The 16,928-nt window shown below is 43.0% G+C and overlaps 1 protein-coding gene across 1 annotated transcript in view; it reads left to right on the forward strand.

Annotated features, from left to right (window-relative positions):
* The window catches only part of MAN2A1 (mannosidase alpha class 2A member 1), a 195,345-nt gene that overhangs the window by 141,941 nt on the left and 36,476 nt on the right, over positions 1-16,928 (forward strand). The window contains exons 10-12 of the mRNA XM_073549319.1: positions 6,836-7,021; positions 7,623-7,737; positions 11,970-12,037. Of these exons, the coding sequence (XP_073405420.1) occupies positions 6,836-7,021; positions 7,623-7,737; positions 11,970-12,037 (369 nt within the window). The remainder of the gene's footprint in view (positions 1-6,835; positions 7,022-7,622; positions 7,738-11,969; positions 12,038-16,928) is intronic.

The raw sequence follows: 16,928 nt of genomic DNA on the forward strand, positions 1-16,928 counted from the left end.
TATTGTCTAGTGTGCCCTTAAGGCGATTAAATATAGAATTTAACCTTGGTTGTTTATCTCGATCCACAAATCCACACGTCCATTTCTCAGCCTAATCTCACATGCTACTGGTGGCTAGCATATGTCGAAAGAGGAACTGGTGACAGTCCTACTGGGCTGATGAGGTTCTGTTTCACTGGTGCTAGTGAAAGAGGCCTCTCAGTCTGTCAGAGTTGTGGGCGAGTGTGGTGCCACGTCAGTGACTGTATGGGCCACCTTCTCTCACTCCCTGTGCCCATATGGACTGGGGGGTGTCTGTATAAAATTGTTCCAAGAGGACCTTGTGTGTCCATAGGGGATGTGGAAAGTCACATTACTACAAGTGGGGAGATCTTAACACGTGATCTCACTGAGGTAATATTGATGTCAGACCGGGTGGCGAGGTGTGAATCTTTCACGTTTCATCACAGTGTGTTATATTGTGTTACTAATAAAAGTTGTTCACTTTCTTGTGGGTTTTTTCGCTTATAATTTTTATTTGGATATATTGTACAAAGTGAAAATTCAATTATAATGGTATGACATTTCATAGGGTGACGCTCGAAAGAATAACCTATAACCTGCAATTATTGGCTGTACACATACTTTGCCATACGGTTGCCTGAATGAATGAGCTGGAAAGTAACATGGCAGGTAAGAAGTCTTATAGGCCATGCAGTGCTCCTCTGGGAAATTAAATATACAAATTGCCTCTTCAGAGAGGAAGAGGACTAAAACTCTAGTGTCACCTATTGAATATCGACACTTTAATGAGCCTTGCCATATGACTCAGAATAAAAGCCAATCCAGAATATCAATTTACAGATACATGTTTTGGGATGTTGCTCCTAGTCAGTGTAAAGCATGAGATCTGATTTGGCTCCCCTTAAGACACCAGTAAGAGGCCTCTCATACAGCCATATCATATCTCATGCTTTAGGCTACTTTGACACATGCCAGGTTTTTTGCGGCCCATTTTTTACGGGCCATTTTTGCGGGCTATACTCCCGTGATTTTTGCAGTCTCCTGCAAAAACGGGCCGCAAAAAAACTTCTCGGATCGACGTTTTACCCGGTTGTAACAAATTGCAGGGAAAAATCGGCGAACCGTAAATACGGGGTACCGCAAAAACAAGCTACAGTTGTTTTTGTGGTACCATTGATTTAAATGGAGGCCGTGTCCGTGAGCCGTGAAGAATATAGAGCAAGCTTGACATTTTTTTCACGGCTGTATAATCAGCCCTCACGGCCATACGGGACACGGCTCTCCGATGTATTTTTGCAGGCCGTTTTTGCGGTCCCATAGAAATGTATTGGGGGCCGCAAAAACACGGCAAGTGTAAAAGAAGCCTTACACGGAGGAGGGCAAAACCCCAAAACTCGTGTTTGCAAATTGAGATTCTGGTTTGGCTTTTATCCTAACTCAAGGCTCGTCAAAGGGTCAATATTGACTTTTAGAACTGCTGCTTCCAATAGATGTTCAATTCCTCTTCCTCACTGAAGAGGCAATTTGTATATTAATGTCCCAGAGGAGCATTGCATGGCCTCTAAAGGTACTGTTACACTTAGCGATGCACCATCGATCCCGACCAGCGATATGACGCGGTCAGGATCGCTGGTGCATCGCTAAGTGGTCGCTAGTGAGCTGCCACACAGGCAGATCTCACCAGCGACATCGTAGCGGTCGGGGGTCGCTACTTACCTGTCACACTAGACGATCCTGACGTCCTCCCGCCAGCGTCCACGCAAGTCTTTCCACAGGAAGCGCCGCAGGAAGCTGACGACGAGAAACGGTCCAGGACGTTATCGCGCGATCAGCGATAACCAGCGGGGGAGCTGGTCGTAGGTAAGTATCAGACACAGCGATATCGCTAGCAATATCGCTATAACGTCACAAGTTATAGCGATATTGCTAGCGATATCGCTATGTGTGACAGTACCTTAAGCCTCCTTACCCTGCCATGTGACTTTCCATAATGAGAGTGATTGGCGCAAGTCCATAGTCATCTGTGCGTTGTGTGCAGCAGCAGCACCTGAGATGACGACTGAAATGGTAAGCAAAATAAAAACTGCTTTTGTTTTGGGACCACAGAAACCTGTCATCATCTAGACACTGACATTAGAGCATATAGTTTACAAAAATGCAAAGTGCCTTCAAGGAGCCCAGACATGATCCCAGACATAATGAGCACTTTTTCCCCAGGTAGAACTGTGCATTAGTTGCTTGGATGGTTATAGACATACTTTGGCTATATATTGGTTGGTATTGCTTCTAATTGGCACGATGCAGAGATTTTTCGGTTATTACTTTATTGTTTAATATAAAAATGACAATGACAATGTTTTTATTCGCCATAAGAGTGTAATTAATTTGAACAATCAAGGCTTTTATATTGCCTGTGACTTTTCCAGCTTGAATACGACTCTATAATTGAGACTGCAATAATGTAGCTGCACTAAAATTTACTTATTACTTGTTTGTTTTTTAATGTTACATTCAATTAGGGAATCCTGTAAGTGCAATTAAAGCACTGTGATTATAGCCCAGCTTCATTGTAATTTTGATTGAAATAATACCTCACTAAAAAAAAGTCTTAAATAAGGGAAAGTATTATATTCCCCATTTGCCTCTATGAATAATGCACTGGAAGAACATAGCTTATAAATGCCTTCTTAAGCAGCCTTAATATGTCTTGTCACAACTGTCACAGCCATGGATAATTCTCAAGGACATTACATTAGTATTCAAAAAGAGGCAACTATGGTGAGGTTTTAGTAAAGCATGTTACCTTCAAGTGCTCTTCATGGTCTTTAACTGTTTAAACACACACTGCTGTTTTTGGCAACCTTTAGTTGTATATGTGTTTATTAAAGGGGTTCCCTGCGATTTAAAAAAAAAAAAAAAATCACTGTTCGAACAGCAGGCTTTACTCTCCAGTTAAATCTCCTACTTCCCAGTGTCAACATCTTTTTGATTACTTCTTTAGTAGTGACACCACTTCTATCCACATGATCGCTGCTGCAAATCACAAGCAGTCTCAATCTTTGCATGCAGTATCACTGCTGCGGCCTTTGGCTGTAGTGGTCACGTCACTATACAGCACATGATTGGTGCTTCAAAGAAAACAATGACTGGTGGTGACCACCACCGATGCTTTGGCACTGAAGTGGTGGGATGAATTTAACAGAAATTGACTGGTGGTGACCACCGATGCTTTGGCACTGGAGTGGTGGGATGGATTTAACAGAAATTGACTGGTGGTGACCACCGATGCTTTGGCACTGGAGTGATGGGATGAATTTAACAAGTGAGTAATGGTTCTTAAAGATGGGAGAATCAATTATGGTCCATTGGCTAAGTCAGTAACTTGCAATGGTTAAACAGGAGGCCTGCAGATTAATCTTATTCCTTTCCAGCATTTCCGGCTCATCTTTGATTAGCCAAGGCTAGTCTTATGTAGTCATTGCGGCATGATGCACTCATGATGTCACGCCAACCCAGCTAAGGAGAAGCTAGGAATGCAAATGCCGAAAAATAAGGAGATTCGCAGGTTTCCCATTTGGCTCTCTTGGAGTACTGACCTAGCTGATGCCCTAGAGTTCTGTGTCTTGATTCTCCCACCTCTAGTTCTTTAAATGTATCTGTTACCTCCATGCAATCTGTTCATTTTGAGGTGCCAACAATTGCTTATTAAAGACGTTGGTCAATGATCTTGTGCAAGAATGCCCCAGTCCCCAGCCTCCCATCAACCTGGTTACTGGGGGCGATACACGTGGCACCACTGGTGTGTACTGTGCGCTCTCCGGCACAGCTATATAAGGCAGATTTTCCTATGTAACATCGGAAGAATGCAGTGGCACTAAAGATGGCCAGAAATGACAGATAACCGTGCGCTCTAGCGATCCTGGCGAGTAGTAATTATGAGCTATATTGGTAAGGGTTGTAAGCACTGTGCATATTCAGACACCGCTGCTAGACTGCATCAGTTTCTGGTATCCTATGCAGCAGCCCTAAGCAATGAGCATAAAAATCACTCCATTCTTTGGGGCTAGAAGATTTTTAATAACAAATAAATTGCAAAGTTGCTTGTTTTCCAAGCATTGTGCAATTTTACTAATGCTATAAAAAACATGGCTAACATGCATAGCAGAATTCCAAAGTCCATAATTCGTTTGCACCCATGTGCTTCAGTGCTCAGACAGTTCACGTGCCATATATAAAAAAAAGTTTTTTTATTTTGGATAATTTTAGTCCTTGTCCTGAATCTTCTTTCAGGACACAAAATGGTATAGTATTACACCTGCTTTGTGAAATCTTACACTATTTTTTTTTTTTTTTCTTTTTTTAAGAAAAGGAATCCCAGAATAAACATTGGTAATAGGAATTATATATACTTTATTGAACAAATCGGGGAAGTAACAAAAGAATATACAACAATGTGGGGTGCACACACATATATTTAAAAAGATTTATATAAAAATTTATTAAAAAAAAAATTATAAAAACAATAGGGGAAGTCTGGTATAATGCCAAACTTATACAAAATTGTATATTTTCATTATGTAGATGCAAATGTATATGGTTATGGCATATAACTAATAAATGCAGCCGTTTTCTGTATAATACAGTATTATCGTGGATGAAAATATTAATGTAAGCTGTACGTACTGCAACTGAAGAATCAAGAGCCAGGGCTGACTGGTGCCCACCCCGACGCGCGTTTCGGTGATGACCTTCGTCAGATTTAAGCTTTAATGCACATACATGAATAGATACTCGGCACACTCCGCATGATACACAGTTCAGACAGAGAAAAATGTTTTGTGCAGTACTAAAACAGACTTGTTTTATTTCTTTTTACTTTCTGAAGATGATCCACTCTTAAACGGTTTATCTAGTTATCTTGCTCTTTAAAAGATAACTCCTTCTAAACATTTACTAATGCAATCTACTTCTCCCTGACTGAATAATTCCTGGCTTAATTTGTATGCATGTGAGGGTTAACTGCTTTAGGTGTGTAAAAGCACTTCCCAAGCCTCTGCCTCACTGGCACTATTCTCAGATTAGCCCCATTTTTTCTTGTGATTGACTGACCACTCACCTGCTGTGCAGTGAAGCCAATGCAAAAGAAGAGGAGGCTGTGTAGGGACTACAGCCAGGAATGCAGTGGCTTGGGAAAAGCTTTGACACTCCCAAAGCACTTACGCCTTATGTTAATATGCACTAAAACAATAACTTTAGTCAAGGAACAACAGATTGCATGAATAAATGTGTGGATAACATTTTCTATCAGAGAGCAACATGACCAGATAAACTGTCTGAAAGGGGGAGGTGGTTTGTTTTGACCTGATATATTTTCTTTAGCCTTGGATTTGTCTTGCATAATTTTAATTTTTGTATAAAGATAAGAAAAGGGATTGTTGGCTCACCCATAGTGGTGTCCGTAGCAATGAAAATCCAGCAGTGCAGCAGGAAGATCATTAGATAGTCAAAAAAGTAAATCCAGCTTCAGAAATCTGATGTACGGTATATAAAGTTAAATTAAAAATGGCACAACAGCATGGTAGTCACAGCCCCGATTAAAGACCTGAGGGTCTGAAACGCGTCTGTTGTCTTATTTTTTAATTTACTTAATAAACTTGATTCCTTCTTTATATTAGACTAGCTGAAGAGCCCGGCGTTGCCTGGGCATAGTAACCAACTGTGGTTAGTTATAACAAATTATAATGATTATATTGCACATAAAAACATTTCACATCATATATTCAACACTACAGATTAGCAACACAAATTAACTAAACGATTACTCAAGTATTGATAGTATTTTATTTTCAACTCATTCAAGATTTTTGGTTTTTCGGTGCAAAGATGAACAGATTTTTGGCAGTTCCAACTCTTGAACAGACCACGTAAAGTTGACCATGAGAAAAGCATGGAGATTGCAAATCGATCCCTACTACTTTCAAGGACTGTCCCTGAGCATTGTTAATGGACATTGCAAATAGCAGTTGAACTGGAAACTGGAGGCGTTTAAAATCAAAAAACAAATCGGATGGAATGAGTGGAATTCTTGGAATGAAAATGTCTTCTCCTTTGGCACATCCTATTTCTGAGCTGTGTATATAACCCTATCCTGTGTGAAAATGTCTGCTGAGCTGTGTACCTAATCCTCTCCTGTGTGATGCTTTCTGCTGAGCTGTGTATCTAATCCTATCCTGTGTGATACGGACTGCTGAGCCGTGTACCTAATCCTATTCTGTGTAATACTGTCTGCTGAGCCGTGTATCTAATACTATTCTGTGTGATACTGTGTGCTGAGCTGTGTATCTAATCCTATCCTGTGTGATACTGTCTGCTGAACCGTGTATCTATTCCTATCCTGTGTGATATTGACTGCTGAGCTGTGTATCTAATCCTATCCTGTGTGATGCTGACTGCTGAGCCGTGTATCTAATCCTTTTCTGTGTGATACAGACTGCTGAGCCATGTGTCTAATCCTCTCCCGTGTGATACTGACTGATGAACCGTGTATCTAAACTTATCCTGTGTGATACTGGGCTCCCCCTGCAGTCTGTGTCAGAGGGTGGTCTGTGTTGGCACGGTAATAAATTGTGTTATTTTGAGCTGTACAGAAGGATAACACCATAGAAATGATAAGAATAATAGGCCAAAGTAGCTGCGACTGTGCAGATGCCAATCTCAGACATACACACATACATACAAACATACACACATTGAGCTTTATTTATTAGATTGCTGACGCTGGACTTCGGCTATTAATTTTTGAATAATCCTTTTGCCATATTTCCATTTTCAGGTCTGCTGAGATACTCTATTCATTGGCACAAGTACATATTCAAAGAAATAGTAAACTCAAGGTGTTCCCATCAGGAGAACATTATAAATTGCTGACAGAAGCCAGGAGGAATTTAGGACTTTTCCAGCATCATGATGCAATCACTGGGACAGCTAAAGACTGGGTTGCAGTGGATTATGGCACCAGGTGAAGTCTTCTCATCTTGCCTGAGCTCATTGCAGGCAAACTTGAGCTGTACCAAAATATTCTCTGTGACTAGTCAGAGCATGGTGGTGTTGCCTTAACAGGGATGCAAAATCTCTTTTGAAAGCAACATTAAAAATGCAACTAAAAGAAGGAAAAGTTGTGGCATGAGAAGATAAATAGATGTATTAATTTGAAAATTTTGTTTTCATGTTTTCAGAATTTTCATAGCATCTTGATGGCATTCTATCATTATGGTTATTAATCGTTGTGCCGGGATTGTAGTGCCACGCTGTATGCACTTGGGTTCACAGGAGCATGAGCAACATTGCAAAAGGAGCTGACCGCAGCGGATCTTGATAATTCGTGTGGCCAAGTGCATTTAGCGTGGCAGGACGTTTCTCATGCTATCAATGTGATTATTGATTGTTGTCTGTTAAGGCGTATATGTCTGCATATAGCTCTTCATATCATTAACTTTTTCTTCTTGCTATTTCAATTTTGAGTAGTGTATATACTTGTCTGAAATAATGTTAATCTTTATATAAGGAGGGGTTATGTGGGTTAAATACTGTAATTTACTATTTTTCCTTTTTCTCTGTAGACTTTACCATTCTTTAATGAACCTGAAGAAGGTGATCGTAGATGCCGCACATCTTCTGATTCTCAAAGATAAAGGCGCATTCATCTACAATCCATCAGCTCCATTCTTCAGTATGGTGGGTTAGCTACAGTGTCACACTGACTGTCTATTCATTCTTCATGCATTTAAATCATACAAAGTTATATATCAAATATATAATTTTTAATTTTATTTCCCTTAACCAAAGACAAAATATATAATTTTGCTTGCTACCTTCTCAAACGCTGTTCACATCTGCATTTTGGCTTCTATTATAAACTGTAACGATAACACTGGTTGATCCAATGCACAACGTATACCTAGAGTAAGCTAGACCAGATTGATTAATCATAGGTACCACCGGGGTCTGATCCTTTGGGGCGAAAAATAGGGAAATCTCTAATGTAGACTTTGACAGACCCTTAGTATCAAATTCTATCAGACAAAAATGACAGGAAAAAAATCATATCCTGAAGAATCAGTTCAGAACTTTTTCCACCTTTTAAACGTCACCTATAATGTGTACAAATTCATTGAGAAACAAACATTTTTTTTTTTTAAGGGTGGAGAAAGTAAAATAATGGCTGCATAAGTGTGAACACATTCTTATAGTTTAGGTCATGTTAAGAATAGGCCAAACATATTTCAACTCCTGTTAAATAGTAGTAAGGACACAGCTGCCATCATTTAGAGGGATTCTGATTAACCCCATCCAAAAGTTTAGTTGTTCTAGTAGGATTTTCCTGACGTTTTCTTAGTTGCATTTTAAATCAAAAGCCATGGTCCATAAACAGCTTACAACACAACAAAAGGATCTCATTGATGAAAGTTATCAGTCCAGAGAAGGGTATAAACCTTTTTCCAAGGCATTAGATAGATATATAATGAAACCCTGAAGACCGTCATGGTTAAATAGCTTAAATTTGCCACAATGACATTCCCTGAAACTGAACATCCCTCAAAAATTGAGGAAAAGTCAAGAAGAAAATTTGGTCCTGGACGGTTCAAAGAGGCCTACAGCAACATTGAAGTACCTTCAGGAATTTCTGGCAACTACTGGTTGTGTACTACATGGAACTACAGTCATCTATATTATTTGTGTGTCTGGCCTGTGCGGTAGGATAGCAAGACCGATCATTTTCTTACAGAGATAAACATCCGTGCTCGACTATGTTTTGAAAAAACCTACACCACGGCTAGTTTCACACTAGCGTTTTTTTAGCGCTGTGCTTCGTGCGCAGTAGTAAAGCATGCAAAAAAACGCATCATGCGTTTTGCGTCTTTTCCTTTTTTTGCACATGCGTTTTAACCAGTTTGTAGCCTTGTTAGCTCTTAAAACGCATGCGATTTTAAACGCAGGGATGTACATGTCCATGCGCACACCTGCGTTCCCATAGACTGTAATGTGTTTTTTTGCGCATTCCGTGCGCATGCGTTTTTTTGAGACAGGTTGACAGACCAAAAATGCAACAGTGCGTCCGGCAAAAAAAACGCATGCTCACGAAAACGCATACGAACGCGTGCAAACGCTAAACCATGCACACCCATGTTAAAGATAGGGGCTCAGGACGCATGCACATGTACGCACACGATGCGCTGCGCTAAAAACCGCAAGTGTGAAACCAGCCTAAGTCAGCCAAAAACATGTGGGAAAACATGATATGATGTGATGAGACCAATGTTGAACTTTTTGGCCATAATTTCAAAAGGTATGTTTGGTGCAAAGCCAACACTGTATATAACCAAAAGAACACCATATCCACAGTAAAACATGATGGAGGCAGCATTGTGGTTTGGGGTTGTTTCTCAGCAGCTGAAATTTGGCTTTAGTCAAGGTGGAGGGAACTATTAACAGTTCCGAATATCAGTCAATTTTGCATTAAAACCTTCAGGCCCCTGCTAAAATTCTGAATAGAGAGGAATTTCACCTTTCAGCATAACAACCCTAAAGGTACTGTCACACTTAGCGATGTACCAGCGATCCCGACCAGCGATATGACGCGGTCAGGATCGCTGGTGCATCGCTAAGTGGTCGCTAGTGAGCTGCCACATAGGCAGATCTCACTAGCGACATCGCTGGGTACGGGGATCGCTACTTACCTGTCACACCAGGCGATCCTGCGTCCTCCCGCCCGGCTCCACGCGTCGCTCGTCCTCACAGCAGGAAGCGCCACAGGAAGCTGACGACGAGAAACGGTCCTGAACGTTCTCGCGCGATCAGCGATAACCAGCGGGGGAGCCGGTCGTAGGTAAGTATCAGACACAGAGATATCGCTAGCAATATCGCTATAACGTCACTAGTTATAGCGATATTGCTAGCGATATCTCTTAGTGTGACATGCCCTTAAGCATACCTCCAAATCAACAAAAGAATGGCTTCACCAGAAGATCAAAGTTTTGGAATCGCCCAGCCAAAGCCTAGGCCTGAATCCAATTGAAAATAAGTGGTTTAGTAGATGTCCTTGTAATCTGACAGATTTGGAGCAAGGAAGGATGGTGAAAGATGGTTGCTAATTCTAGATGTGCCATGCTGAGTCTTCCTACCCAAAAAGACTATGTTGAAGTGCCCTTGAATTTATGACAGCAAAGTTTTAGTTTAAAGCTGGAGTCACACCAGCGTATGGCATCGGATACGATATGCTAATGACCCTTGGCTCCTGCTCTACTGTGAGCAGGAGCCAAGTGTCAGTGCTCTGTGCTTCGATCCTTTTGCATGACCGGATCAGAGCACAGCTGCGAAGAAGGCGGAGAAATTAATTTCTCCATTTTCACTGCTGTCGGCGTATATCGCAGCACATTCGGGAAATTTGAGTGCTTTGCGTTGTGGCTTGCGCCCATAGACTTACATGGGTGTGAGTCTCGCTGCCAATCCGCAGCATGCTTCAATTGTTCTCGCATGCAGATTCGGCATGAGAAAATACTCTCAGATCTGAGCTGACCCATAGTATAACACTGGGCCAAGTGCTTTTGTTGTTTTGTCGCATAGTAGTCGGCCGTGTTATATGGTAGTGTGACTCCAGCCTAAGGGTGTGCATACTTAAGCAACCACATTATTTCAGTTAAGTTTTTTATTTTCACTTGAAAAGATTTGTTAATTTTTCAATTCAATTGTCGATAATAGGTGACTTTAAGGCTATGTGCCCACGGTGCGTGTTAAAACGCACACCAAAAACCGGACTCCTTCCCAGAAATCGCGCGTTTTTTCCGCGCGATTTCACCGCGATTGTGTCGCGATTTTCGCGTGCGATATTCAAGCACTTTCCAAGCGATTTGAAGCATCGCTTGGGAAGTGATTGACACGTTGGTCACACTCGTCAAACATAGTGTTTGACAAGTGTGAGCAGGTTTTTACTATTGAGGCCGCCTATGCGGCATCAATAGTAAAAGATAGAATGTTAAAAAAAAATAGGCATAGGCATTACTGGGAACGCTTAGGCCGGGAATGCAGCGCGGGACGTCGGAAGGTAAATATACCCCGATTTTTTATTTTTTATTCTTTTCTTTACAGGGGTATGGTACCCAGGGCCTGGAGGACAGTCTCCTCTCCTCCACACCGTGGGTACCAACCGCACATGAGACGCTTAACTTCCCGCATGGTGGGCATATCCACATGCGGGAAGTAAGCGATTCTCATGCATTCCTATGGGTGCGGAATCGCAGCAATTCTTTGCGATTCCGCACAAAAGAATGAGCATGCTGCGATTTTTTTTCCGCGATGCGATTCCGCCGCGGAAAAAAGTGCAGCATTAGCACAGCATGTGCGGAATGCCATAGGAATGCATGGGGGGCGTTCTGTACACGATTTTTAAACGTTTTCACGCCGAAAATCGCGGCAAAAACGCTTAAAAATCGCTACGTGGGCACACAGCCTAAAGATGGAAAAAGTTGTGAAATGATTCTTCTGGTATTTTACATGACAACAACCTGGCATTTTATCAGTGGTGTGCCCAGTTTTTATATCCACTGTAGCTTATAGTGTGTACAAGAAATCTTTCTTTTATTTCCAGCCTTCTATAATTTGTGCATGGATTTTTATTTCCTTTTTCGCCCTACATTGCTCACGGTTGGTGCTTGCTGACAGAATGGCATCTTTCATTGTTTACTTCCAAAGGGTGAAATCTGCTCCGATGTGAACGACTTACGTAATTTCTGTTCTGTAACTGTAACCTGCTGTGTGATCTTCACCTCACCGAGACAATTTTTTATTTTTTTTGCTCAGAAAGTAAGCAATAGAATTCCCAACTCTGACTTCATGTGTAATTTTTTTTATATATATTTACATTTTTCTTGCATATATAGCATATTAAATAAAATTATATTATTTTACAGGAAGATGTGCAGAAAGCACAGGATTCATTACCCCAAAAGACAGTGATCAAGGTGTCTGTGCAGCCGAGGTGAGTAAATTAGCAGGATGGAGCACGTAGAAGCGAAAATTCGAACATTGCCTACTCTCCAAATAATTATTTAGAAATTACAGCAGGACAAATAATGTTCAGATATTTACATGATTGTACCGGGATATAATTTGGTTGTGTGAATTAACTGGACTCCTTCCTAGGAGGTCACTACTGGTCACTATCTTATAGACATAAGATACATTAGTTCACCTGTTTTGCACTTTGTATCTTTTGAGTATGAAGTTCTGATAATAATAATCTTTTTTTTTTTATATAGCGCTAACATATTCCGCAGCGCTTTACAGTTTGCACACATTATCATCACTGTCCCCTATGGGGCTCACAATCTAAATTCCCTATTAGTATGTCTTTAGAATGTGGGAGGAAACCGGAGTACCCGGAGGAAACCCACGCAAACACGGGGAGAACATACAAACTCCTTGCAGATGTTGTCCTTGGTGGGATTCGAACCCAGGACCCCAGCGCTGCAAGGCTGCAGCGCTAACCACTGAGCCACCGTGCCGCCCTGATGTTTAGTTGCCTAACAGCCCCACAAATAAGATTGTAAAAATCCTTCCAGTAATGTAACTTTTTTGAGGTTTTAAACACTTAATGCTGTGTGACGTATATATTAGGGCTGCAGAGTCTGTGAGCCAAACCACGGACTCCGACTCTGAGGCTGTGTTCACACGTTCAGGATTTTTTGCGGTTTTTTTTTTTAGCCTTTTTCCCCTGCAAAAACGCTTAAAAGCATTCATTAAGCATCCTATTAGAATGAAATCCTCAATTTTTGTGCTCATGATGCGTTTTTTTCCACAAAAAAAGCGCATTGTGGGAGCATGTTCATTAATTTTGCAGAAAATCTGCGGATTTCATTGTATTAGGAAGCTCCGGAAAAAACGCGAAAAATCCGCAAAAAAACTCAAAAAAAAAAAAATTGCGGATTTCCTAGGAAGGAGTCCAGTTTTTCTCAGGAAATTTCTGCATACGTGGGCACATAGCCTAACTCCTCACTTTCCCTTACTCCCGACTCCACAGCACTGCTCACTACTGAGCATGTACATAAAGTGCAGCACAGATTCATCTCATCTACTACTCCACAGCACTGCCTCACTACTGAGCATGTACATACAGTGCAGCACAGATTCATCTCATCTACTACTCCACAGCCCTGCCTCACTACTGAGCATGTACATAAAGTGCAGCACAGATTCATCTCATCTACTACTCCACAGCCCTGCCTCACTACTGAGCATGTACATAAAGTGCAGCACAGATTCATCTCATCTACTACTCCACAGCACTGCTCACTACTGAGCATGTACATAAAGTGCAGCACAGATTCATCTCATCTACTACTCCATAGCACTGGTCACTACTGAGCATGTACATAAAGTGTAGCACAGATTCATCTCATCTACTACTCCACAGCACTGCTCACTATTGAGCATGTACATAAAGCGCAGCACAGATTCATTTCATCTACTCCACAGCACTGGTCACTACTGAGCATGTATTGTATATAAAGTGCAGCACAGATTCATCTCATCTACTACTCCACAGCACTGGTCACTACTGAGCATGTACATAAAGTGCAGCACAGATTCATCTCATCTACTACTCCACAGCCCTGCATCACTACTGAGCATGTACATAAAGCGCAGCACAGATTCATTTCATCTACTCCACAGCACTGGTCACTACTGAGCATGTATATAAAGTGCAGCACAGATTCATCTCATCTACTACTCCACAGCACTGCTCACTACTGCGCATGTGCATAAAGTGCAGCACAGATTCATCTCCACTATATGCCGAGCGATCCTTAGATCTGGAACAGAACAGACATTTGTAGGACATTTCATAACTTTCCCAAATTATTATGTATATTATGTAAACATTTACAGCACAACCTGTAATGAGCTACTGTACCCAATTTATTATATATTTTAGGAGTCTGAGTCGGTTCATTTTATACCGAATCCACCATAATGGACACAGACTCCACCTCCACAGCCCTGGTATATATCCTTCATGAGCATTTGTCACTTGTCCTTCTTGAACGATATATATGTTGTGCTAATCAACACTGTACAGTGATCAGCTGCAGGAGACCGGCTGATATACATAGCCGAGCTCTGGCTTTAAAGGGGTATTCCCATCTACAAGATCCTATCCCAATATGTAGTAGGTGTAATAATAATATTAGCAAATGCCTCCAATTAGAAATATAGTATAGTTTTTCTGATTCGCTATGTCTCTTTCCTCATGTGCAGGCATTGCAGAACCTTAGGTCTCCATGGTTACGACCACTAGCAGCTAGCTAACTGTCACTATATCAGTGGTCTTAACCATATCTAAGGTCCTGCACATGAGGAAAGAGAATTGGTGAATCAGAAAAACTATGCTACATTTGTAATTGGAGCATTTGCTAATATTAATATTACACCTTCTACATATCTGGATAGGATCTTGGAGATAGGGATACCCCTTTTAACTACTAGGATTTGTGTTCTCATCGACACCTGCAGTTTACAACCCCTCATGTGGCACATAAGTTTTTTGGCAGTCTTCCCTCAGCCCACCAGCACACTCACAGGGCAATCGAGGTGCCGTTGGGTTGATATGGCAATTAAAGATCTCCCGGTCTGCCATACCCAAAAGTCTGAGATCCTGCCAGTGCCACAGCCTGATTGGCTACCTGTCAGTCGAGCACTGACAGGATAGTGGAGTACATGGTGGCGCACGTCACACTACTCGCCTGATTCCTTACAAGGCATGTGCATCTTATTGCATCAAGAGCATCCTTCCAAAAACGTCCTTTCATCAAGACAAGCTAGAAAACTCTGATGATGATTATTATTATTATTATTATTATTCGCCCCCAATGTTTATTATGGAGGTTTGACATTTGATAGAGGATTTGGAGATTTTATGTGCAGTTTATTCGGACTCCCATGACAGCACCACGAGAGAGGGAATCCGCCCTTCAGGAACAGGAAGCCTACAGATACAAAAGGGCGGCACCTCTCCCACGCATCAGTTGGTTTCCTGTTCTTGAGGAGACGGGATCCTACAGACGGAATCCGATGGATCCCTGGCCGACCGGTCGGTAAAGGTAGCGGGGGGGGTGGGGGTCTCCTACCTCGGCCAGGTGCGGAGCTCCTGGAAGATGCCACGGTGGTCCTGGATGGGCGGCGTGGCGTGTACAGCAGGGAGCGGTATCCGGAGGATGTCTGTCTCCAAGAAAGTGATCAAGCGCCACCTGTAAGTATGCCCCCCGGGGGTGTCCCAGCTCCGGCGTTGCGGTGGTCGGGGGGCCGGCGCTGTGGGGTGCCGGGGAGCGCTGTATGGAGAATGCCCGGGCGTCCCGCGTGACTTCCGGTTACAGCGGGGTCGCGGTGACGTCGGGGGCGGAGCCTGGAGGTGCTTTCGTGTCGGCGGCGCCACTGCGCAGGTGCCTCCAAGATGGCGGCGCCCATCAGAAGAGACTCTGGTAAGTGCCGGGTCACCGGCCAGTGGCAGCGCCAGCTGGGGAGGGGGGGCCCAATTAAGTGGGGGGGCGCGGCATATCTGCTGTCCAGAGGAGGGCTATATAGGCAGGGCCCGAGATGGGTTCCATGCTTTGGCCACATTATTGCACGCAGTAATGGAGAGCGATCAAGAGCAGCAGCAGCAACGGCGGCAGCAGCGTCAATCATCACTACCGCCCCTAGAGGACCTACGGCAGGTCAAACAGAAGAAAAAGGAGTCCTGTGAGAGTAAGGAGCGTGCGGGACGAAGTGACCAATCCAGTCATAAAAGCTCCTCTAGACAGACAGGAGCATCGACTGAGAAAAATCCCCCTCAATCTCCGGTACTTATTTTCGGCACTGGTAAGTGATCTACGTGAATGTTCACTCAGTGACTGGGCCTGTGTTTATTTTTAGGGGAAGAAGTCTACGAGTAAAACAAAGCACAGAGAATGTGTACTTTGCATGCCTGTTACCGGACTCAGTCATGCCCCAAAAGCTCAGGTCCCCCCTGTATCCAGCAGACAGTGGCGGAAGAGTCGCCCGTAGTAGCTGCAAGCTTAAAGGACATAGTCAGGGCAGAGATGAGGGAAACCCTGAAATCCCTGTCCCAACCGGAAAGCTTAAGGGGTGGGGATCCGGTGGAGTCAGATTCCTCGGTAGAATGGAGGAGAAGTAAGGACTCCCATGTTTCATCCCCCTCATCTTCCTTGGAGGAAGAGGATTCTGGTCGGTTTTGTCTACCGCTTGACCGAGTGGACAAGCTGGTAAAAGCGGTGAGAGGAACAATGGAAGTGGAGGAGGCTAAACCTCAGTTATCCATGCAGGATGTCATGTTCGGGGGGCTGGAGCAGAAGAAGCGAAGGGTCTTCCCCTTGAACGAAAAGATTCAAGATCTAATCCGTAGAGAGTGGAAGAAACAAGATAAGAGAGGTTCGCTACTACCAGCCCCCAAACGTAGATACCCCTTCGATGATCCGATGGTGAACATTTGGGACAAGGCCCCCAAATTAGATGCGGCAATCGCGAAGGCATCAAAAAGATCCTCACTACCTTTCGAGGACATGGGTTCCCTTAAAGATCCTTTAGATAGGAAGGCAGATACCTTCCTTAAAAGTATCTGGGAAATGGCAGCTGGTTCCTTAAGACCAGCAGTAGCCTCAACATGTACGGCCAGGTCCATGATGATCTGGTTGGACCAGTTAGAGTCCCAGTTGAAACAAGGAACGTGTAGACAGACAATTCTTGGGGCCCTACCAGTAATCCAGGAAGCCGCAGCCTTCCTAATGGACGCCTCTGCGGATGCGGTAAGAATGGCCGCCAGGGCAGCAGGACTCTCTAATGTGGCTCGTAGAGCCCTGTGGCTAAAGTGCTGG

The sequence above is a fragment of the Dendrobates tinctorius genome, unplaced genomic scaffold (genome assembly GCF_039654945.1).
Source record: "Dendrobates tinctorius isolate UK_male_01 unplaced genomic scaffold, ASM3965494v1 ptg000003l, whole genome shotgun sequence".
NCBI lineage: Eukaryota > Metazoa > Chordata > Amphibia > Anura > Dendrobatidae > Dendrobates > Dendrobates tinctorius.